Here is an 8853-nt window from a genome sequence, read left to right as displayed (position 1 = left end):
GCAGGCGCAGAGTCATAGGCTGGCGCGGCGCAGGCGCAGAGTCGCAGTCGCCATGTCCCTCGGCGCAGGCACAGAGTCGCAGTCGCCGTGTCGCTCGGCGCAGGCGCAGAGTTGCAGGCCGTAGCGGCGCAGGAGCAGAGTCGTAGGCTGGTGCGACGCAGGCGCAGAGTGGCGCGCCGGCGTGGCGCAGGCCGGCGCAGGCCGGTGCTGGCGCAGAGTCGCAGGCGCCGTGTCCCTCGGCGCAGGCGCAGAGCGGCAGGCCGTAGCGGCGCAGGCGCAGAGTCGCGCGCCGGCGTCGCGCAGGCGCAGAGTCGCAGGCCCGGGCGGCGCAGGCGCCGTGTCGGAGGCCGGCTGGGCGCAGGCGCAGAGTCGCTGGGCGGGACGGCGCAGGTGCAGAGTGGCAGGCCAGGGGGCCGCAGGCGCAGAGTCGCGCGCCGGCGAGGCGCACGGGCAGAGTCGCGCGCCGCCGCGGCGCAGGCCGGTGCAGGCGCAGAGTCGCAAGCGCAATGTCGCTGGTCGGGGGGGGCGCAGGCGCAGAGTCGCAGGCACCGTGTCGTTCGGCGCAGGCGCAGAGCGGCAGGCCGTAGCGGCGCAGGCGCAGAGTCGCGCGCCGGCGTCGCAGAGGCGCAGAGTCACAGGCCTGGGCGGCGCAGGCGCCGTGTCGTAGGCCTGCTGGGCGCAGGCGCCGAGTCGCTGGCCGGGACGGCGCAGGCGCAGAGTCGCGCGCCGGCGTCGCGCAGGCGCAGAGTCGCGCGCCGGCGTCGCACAGGCGCAGAGTCACAGGCCTGGGCGGCGCAGGCGCCGTGTCGTAGGCCTGCTGGGCGCAGGCGCCGAGTCGCTGACCGGGACGGCGCAGGCGCAGAGTCGCGCGCCGGCGTCGCGCAGGCGCAGAGTCACAGGAGAGGGCGGCGCAGGCGCCGTGTCACAGGCCGGCTCGGCGCAGGCGCAGAGTCGCAGGCCGGCTCGGCGCAGGCGCAGAGTCGCAGGCCGGCTCGGCGCAGGCGCAGAGTCGCGCGCCGCCGCGGCGCAGTCCGGTGCAGGCGCAGGGTTGCAAGCGGAGAGTCGCTGGCCGGGGGGGGGGGGGGGGGGGGGGGGGGGGGGCGGGGCGCAGGCGCAGTAGTCGCAGGCACCGTGTCGTTCGGCGCAGGCGCAGAGCGGCAGGCCGTAGCGGCGCATGCGCAGAGTCGCGGGCGCCCTGTCGCTCTGCGCAGGCGCAGAGTCGCAGGCGAGGGAGGCGCAGGCGCAGAGTCGCAGGCCCGCTCGTGGGGTGGGGGCAGTCGGTGCGCAGGCGCAGAGACGCACGCCGCGTGCGCTTGAGGGGGCGCGGTGCAGGCGCGAAGACCCTCGGCGCTGGGGGAACGGCTCAGAGACGGGTGGAACATCAGTAATCTGAAAAGCCGTCCTCGGGTTCCCTCTGCTTGCAGCCGCGCGCTACAGGGCCCTCTTGCTCACAGTGCTGTGCCAGTGCGCCCCCTGCTGGCGACTAGAGCAACTGCAGGACCCTCTTTCTTACAGTGGTGGCCAGCGTCCCCTGCTGGCGACGGGGCGCTGCAGGACCCTCTTGCTCGCAGTATAGTGACGGCACGCTGCCTGCTGGCAGTTGGGAACATTGCAGGGCTCTCTGGGTCACAGTGTAGTAGCAGCACTCCCGATGATGGCAGCTGGGGACACTGCCTGGCCCTCTTGCTCCAAGTGAAGTGGCGGCTGGCTCCCCGGCTGGCGGCTGGGGACACTGCCGGGCCCTCTTGCTTGCCTTGTAGTGGGGGCACGCCCCCTTCTGGCCGCTGGGGGCACTACGGGATCCTCTTGCTCACAGTGTGGTGGCAGCACGCCCCCTGCTGCCAACCAGGACACTGCAGGCTCATCTTGCTCATGGTGTGGCGCCCGTGCGCCACCTGCTGGCAGCTAGGGACACTGCAGGATCCTCTTGCTGACAGTATACTCATCGTACGCCCCCTGCTGGCAACTGGGGACACTGCCGGGCCCTCTTGCTGGTAGTGTCGTGGCAGCACAACACCTGCAGGCAAATAGGGACTATGCAGGGCCCTCTTGCTCCAGGTGTCACGGCTGGCGCCCCCTACTGGCCGCCTCCTGCACCACTTCACCAAGTCAGAGCGCCAGTTATTAAGTGCTATCAGTTCTGGAAATTCAAACTGAAACGGAGCTATTACTGGGGAGAGCTGATATCCCAGTTCTTTTCTAACTTGGAAGAAAGAGTTTCACCAAGAGACAGTACAAAGATGACAGATAACTTCATTGACAAAAATACAGTGTGAAGAGCTTATTGTAGAAAAATAGGGAGGCTGATTGTGCAGGAAAGCAGCCTAAGAGTCCTGTGCAGGGAATTTTAGTTTGGACTTCACAGTCCTGCCTCTGTCTCAGGTCTGCGCCTGTTTTCTTTGGTTTTCCTGCTACTGCCTTAGGTCCCCACTTAGGCTTATGGGACCTCCTCACTGTTGGTTGAGGCACATGTGTGGCGATCAATCCGAATCCACTCTGGCACCGGGCTCCTTCCCGCCATCCCAAGCAGACTGACAGCGGTCACATATGTACCTACTGCACCTATCTCTTTTGAATGTCCTTCTCTGCCCTAATCTGTATTTATGGTGCCAGGTTTCTTTTAAGAATGTCCCCTTTGTCCTTATCAGCATGTAGCTAGCAATATTGTGACGTTTTTACTACAGAGTGAATGATGACTGGGGCGTCTTAAGACGAGTTCTAGGGTATTTCTTTCTGCTTAAGTATCTCTTCTCCCTCCTACCCACAATTGACAAGTGCCCATCCACTCCAGCATTAGAGATGCTACTAATATGTGAATTTTTGGTGGTCCCTCCAGGTGAGCCTTCCGAGACTTTCCCTTTTCCAGGAGCTCCCCCTCCTGTTCATCTCTAGCTGTCTGTCTACTCTAACCGAGCCCACTATCCTGTGTCTTTCCCAAAAGTAGTGAGGGAACAATGAATTGGAAACCATAGCAAATGATATGCATGTAGATGAAAACTTTACAACTCACACAAATAATCACTCAAAATCATCCTTACACTAAAAATGCAAAGCTGTACAATTTCTAGAAGAAACTAGAGAAGAAAAACTATGTGCCTTTGGGTTTGGTCATGAATTTTAATAAATGACACAAAAGGTTGATATACACAGAAGAAATGACAATGTGGATTTATTAATATTTAAAGTTTATACTCTGGAAAATACCTTGTGAAGGGAACAAAAAGACAAGCCACATATTGAAAGAAAATATTTGCAAAAGACAGATCTGAGAAAGAATTTGTATTCAAAATATATACAAAATTCTTAAAACTGAACAATAAGTTAAACAGCCCAATTAAAAATGCACACAGATCTGAACGGACACCTCACCAAAGATGATCTACAGATGGCAAGTAAACATACAAAAACATGCTCAACATAGTAGATAACTGAAAACCGCAATGAGATAGCACAGCTGGTCTATATCTGTTAGAACTGCTAAACTCTTTCAAAAATGACAAATGGCTGGAGGAAAAACAAGAACTCTTTTCACTGCTGGTGGAACACAGTGTATAAGACCAAAATATGCCACTCCAACATATAATGGTAGGAAACCAGAATATGCCACCCAAAAATATGTCCCTTTGGCTTAAGAATTATTCCAAGCTGATTATTTTGAAAAAAAAAAAAAAAAGCTAACCAAGGAAGTTCTGAAAACAGAGTAGAAGTTACCCTTGTGTAAGGAAAATTTACATCTATAAAGGAAATCCCCATTTAAAAGCTACCCCTCTCAGCACCAAGAAGAGAAGGTTAACTAAATGACTAAAGAGTCTTATCAATGGAGAATGCATGGACTTAAGTCTGTATAACAAACCTTACCCTTGTCTACTATGCTTTTGGTGGTTAACTCCCCACTACTGCACCTCAAATCTTCTTTCTTTATGTTGCAGATAGTATTTATGCTTGAATCGAAAGCCACCTGTTGGAGATTTACTCATTTTTCCCTGAGTACCTTCCATGTATCCATAAGGTATACATGTTTTTAAACTTTCCTGTTTTTCTCATTTTAATCTGTCATTTGTTACAGAGGGTCCCATATAAGAATTCCGAAAACATAGAAAATTCTTTTTCTTCCCCTATTACAAGTTGGGCAGTTTTTTCCAAAGCTAAACAAGTCTCACCTTACAATCCAAAAATCACATTCCTAAATATTTTGACAACTACTTTGATGTTATTTCTAAATAAAAGCTACCATGCAATTATTTACAGAAGCTCTATTCATAATGACCAAAGGAAAAAAATAATCAGAAAGTCTTATAGTAGATGACTGTGTGGGAATCCACTCAGACATCAAGAGTTCTTATAAGGATTATTTAAATGAAAGCATTTGAGATACTGAAGACAAAGGAAGAAATCTTACCAGAACTTACTTTATCCAATTAAAGCAGAGTACCCAGGAAAAATACGGCTGCCATTAACTCCATCCAAGGAGTTTCTTGCAAATTCAGCTGCCATGAAGACAGTGTACTCTTTCCCATTAACACTGATAAATGAAAATGAAATCCTAAGCTCCCAACTGACTGAACAGACCAACTCGTGGCTGAGGGAACCCCAGAGTAATTTTCAAAATTGAATTCTCAGCTTGGCCAGGATGGGATGATGCGGGTCAGATACACCTCGTTATACCCCCTCGTTTGCTAACCATGATGACGCTTTATTCCCTAAGGATTAAACAGAAACTAGCCCTTTCAAAGGCTCCACCACTGATATCAACCTCTCCTTTCTTGCCTGATAAGCGACCACCCATGACGGAGAGGTTCTGGCCTGCATACAGAGGATGCACAGAGCGAGTTTTCATGTCCTCTGCTTCACCTTTTAATGTCAGAGGGCTGAAAACTCCACCCTGGGATCATGCTAACACTGCCATTTTTTGTACATGGAACCCATGAAGAAACAAGAAACTCAATTGCACAAACATGCATTTCTCCTCTCATAAATATTCATGACTCCTCCTAGAGTTTATTAAATATATGTATTTGCCAATTCCACTCAGCATAAATTGCTATTTCCTTTACATCACCCTTGAAGCATCTGTTTCTGGCTTCTGGCTGGAGGCTATGCTTCCCAGCCTGTCAGAAGGACAATCCTGCAGGCTGCAACCCTTTATAGGAAAAAAATCTCTCACTGGGTGTGGTGGCTCATGCCTGTAATCCCAGCACTTTGGGAGGTCAAGTCAGGTGGCTCACCTGAGGTCAGCCGTTTGAGACCAGCCTGGCCAACATGATGAAACCCTGTCTCTACTAAAAATACAAAAAACTAGCCAGGCTTGGTGGTGGGCATCTGTAGTCCCAGCTAATTGGGAGGCTGAGGCAGGAGAATTGCTTGAACCCAGAAGGTGGAGGTTGCAGTGAGCCGAGATCACACCATTGCACTCCAGCCTGGGCAACAAGATTGAAACTCCATCTCAAAAAAAAAAAAAACATAAAAATAAAGAAATGTCTCCTTTCCAAATTTATGAATGTCATCATTCTTCTGTTGACAGCATTAAAAAGTTCAAAAAGACCTTCCATACTCTCCCACAAAAGCCCTAGAAATTGTCATTTTATTAATCATTTTGGATGCTGAAGAACTTGTAATCCAATGAGTAGAAAAGTTGGTACCCCATTTATGGCTGTCAACATACCAATTCTCAGGAGTTTGTATAAGGCTAAATCTGAAAGGATCTCATCCCATTAGGATTCTTGTCTCCTTTTCTGTTGCCTTTGCCCACTGGCTCTGCCAACAGGGGTCTTTCTTTCTCCTTGGCTATCTTTGGATATGGGGGCTCCATCTTTTGTACCACCTTAAGGAATGCCTTTTGCATGCATGGCTAAGTCATTGAAAAGCCTACAATTTCAGTAATATTTTGAGTGAGTCCTCTGTGAAGCTGGGTTGGAATCTCATGCTTCTTTGTCTGGAAGGTAACTCGGGCTACAAGTTTCTTATCCTAGCTTTGGTTTTGAGGCCTCTGTGTTCTCCTCTTGGGTTGGAAGTTATTCCTGGCTTTTTGTTTCATGGTGTCTCTGTGATCTTGATCTTGCTCCTTTCATGGGATCTTCTCAGTTGACTAAATTCTCCCTTCTCAAACCTCTGCTGACTATGTGTTCCACCAATATGGAACTAATTCTGTCTACTTTCTTTCCTGTTTGCATGACTTTACTAAGAATAAGAATTATTTAGAACTTTAATGGCTCCTTTGAGAAAATTTTTATCTTCCAAACTGCCTCCTTTTAGACCTCTCCTTTCCCATTTGAGTCTCTCAACTCCCTATAATCACTGAAACTTTAGGCACCCTGCTCCATGCCTTGGAGGCTCTCAACATGCTCAAGAATCTGCAAAAGCAAACACCTGGGGCTGAAAAATAAAACAGAAAAAAAAAAATTTCTCAGCCTCCATAAGATTGTATGTCAAAACAAAAGAAAATCTTACAAATCTCCAAAAGTATTAGCGAGAAAAAAGCTTCAGCCCTCATATGAAGAAGGTAAAAACTTGTTCTATTTTCCAGAAACACAGTTATAATACAAATAAAAAATGGGGAAAAGACAAAAACCAAGACTTCTGTATAAACTAGTGAATTTTGTATTATTGTAATCACATTAGTCAGGGTTCTCTGGAAAGGCAGAATCAGTGTGATATATGTAGATAGATAGATGAGAGAAGACTCATTAAGGTAATTGGTTCACATAATTATGGAGGCTGAGAAGTTCCACGATAGCCTGTCTCCAAGTTGGAGAACCAGGAAAGCGCCAAGTTGGAGAACCAGGAAAGCGTTGCATGGCTCAGTCCAGGTGCAAAGGACTCAGAATGAGGGAAGCCAATGGTGTAACTCTCATTCTGAGGCCAAAGGCCTGAGACCCTGAAGTTCTGATGTCAAGGGCAGGAGAAGAAGGATGTTTCCATTTCAGAAGGAGATAATTCCCCTTTCTTATTCCTTTTTGTTCTATCTGGGTTCTCAACCAATTGGATGGTGCCTGTATTCATCCATTTATACACTGCTATGAAGAAATACCTGAGTCTGAGCAATTTATAAAGAACAAAGAGGTTTAACGGGCTGACAGTTCCACATGGCTGGAGGGGCCTCACAATCATGGTGGAAGGGGAAGCAAAGACATCCTTCTTCACATGGCAGCAACAAGGAGAAGTGCTGAGCCAAATGGGAAAAGCTCCTTATAAAAACATCAGATCATGAGAACTCACTCACTATCATGAGAACAGCATGGCAGTAACCACCACCATGATTCAATCACCTCCCACTGGGTCCCACCCACAACATGTAGGAATTATGGGAACTACAATTCAAGATGAGATCTGAGTGGGGACACAGCCAAACCATATCTGTGCCCATCTACATTGGGTCAGGGTTATCTCAGTGTCTTCCAGAAACACCCTCACACATATGTCCAGAAATTGTGTTTTACCAGCTATGTGTGTCTCTTAATCCAATCAAGTAGATGTCTAAAATTAACCATCAGAATATTTATGCCTGATTCATGGCTCAAATTTCAGGATGAAAGCTATGAAATCTCTATTTGTGTTTGTATGTCTATTAATGTGTGTTATGTATATGTGATATTTTCTTAACTCAGGATAGCGTTGCAAAATTCATTTATAAAATCCTTTAAAGGTGCTCCATTCTAACTTGGCTTGGAAAAAAATAAGCATTTATAAATAAATATTCACCAAACTCCTAGAAATATAGGAACTGATCAAATGTTTTTTAAGTTAACATGATTTGGATAAAACTAAGTTAAATAAGGTTAATATAATATTTTTGGTATAATAAAACCACTATGTCTTCAAAGTTACCACTATTGAATTTAAAACAAGCATAAATTCCTATTCTGCTTGAGTTCTAGTCAAATAAGCTAATATTATACTTACTAGAAACGTAAAATCTTAAAGCTTATAGATTTGATTCTAATTAAGTTGTCATTCTTATGAAAAACATTATTTCTTTTTTATGGTGAAAAGATATACATATATTTAGAGTTAGCCAGCTGGACTCGGTTTAGATGATCCCAATTTTGTTGCAACATCCAAAGCATCACAATCAGGAGCCAGTCGAACATATGCCTTCTTCTCTTTATAAGGTCGAATCAGGATGTTGACTGTGGCCACATCCATGTCCCAGAGCTTCTTCACAGCCTGTTTGATCTGGTGCTTGTTGGCTTTAACATCCACAATGAACACAAGCATGCTGTTTTCTTCTGTCTTCTTCATGGCTGACTCAGTGGTCAGCAGAAACTTGATGATAGCATAGTGGTCAAGCTTGTTTCTCCTGGGGGTGCTCTTCCAAGGATATTTGGGCTGCCTCCGGAGTCGCAGTGTCTTGGGCCACCTCAAGGTGAGTGACATGCAGATCTTCTTTTTTGTGTGTTGCTGTGGAAACCTTTCAACACTGCCTTCTTGGCCTTTAAAGCCTTCGCTTTGGCTTTGGCTTTAGGAGGGGCAGGAGCTTCCTTCTTCACTTTTGGTGCCATCTTGTGAAAAGCAAAAAACATTATTTCAAAAATAATTTGTTCACTGTAAACCTGCTTAATAGTAGCTTCCAAAATACTTTCGGTAATTTTTAACCTTAAAGTTAAGCTAAGTAAAAGATTTGCATTAAATATCTAGACCATTTATAAATAAGATACAATACTAAAACATTAATTACTGAACATAAATAATTCCAGTTTATATACTTTTGGCTTCTTATTTTTACAGAGAGACTAAAGATATTTTGGCCCATTAATAAACATGGTTTTCTCTGCCACAATGAGAAACTGTACGATGAGGAAACACATCCCTGTAGATGTTGGGAGATGGTATACTCATACATTCTCTAACCTACTA

At 47.2% G+C, this 8853-nt stretch overlaps 1 protein-coding gene across 1 annotated transcript; it reads right to left on the bottom strand.

The window, feature by feature from the left end:
* Nucleotides 1-7952: 7952 nt before the first annotated feature.
* LOC140710713 (large ribosomal subunit protein uL23-like) lies at nucleotides 7953-8373 on the bottom strand. Its single transcript, XM_073013121.1, has one exon. It carries the CDS (start codon nucleotides 8371-8373, stop codon nucleotides 8008-8010), a length of 366 nt encoding a protein of 121 aa, XP_072869222.1. The 3' UTR covers nucleotides 7953-8007.
* Between the last annotated feature and the right edge of the window lie 480 nt (nucleotides 8374-8853).

Source organism: Chlorocebus sabaeus, chromosome X (genome assembly GCF_047675955.1).
Source record: "Chlorocebus sabaeus isolate Y175 chromosome X, mChlSab1.0.hap1, whole genome shotgun sequence".
In the NCBI taxonomy this organism is placed as follows: Eukaryota; Metazoa; Chordata; class Mammalia; order Primates; family Cercopithecidae; genus Chlorocebus; species Chlorocebus sabaeus.
The sequence above is the reverse complement of the archived record's forward strand: the minus strand, read 5'-3'. Positions and strand labels throughout refer to the sequence as shown.

Bases quoted from the DNA above. Each gene is read 5' to 3' on its own strand.
- LOC140710713 (XM_073013121.1), bottom strand. From the start codon at position 8,373: ATGTCACTCACCTTGAGGTGGCCCAAGACACTGCGACTCCGGAGGCAG.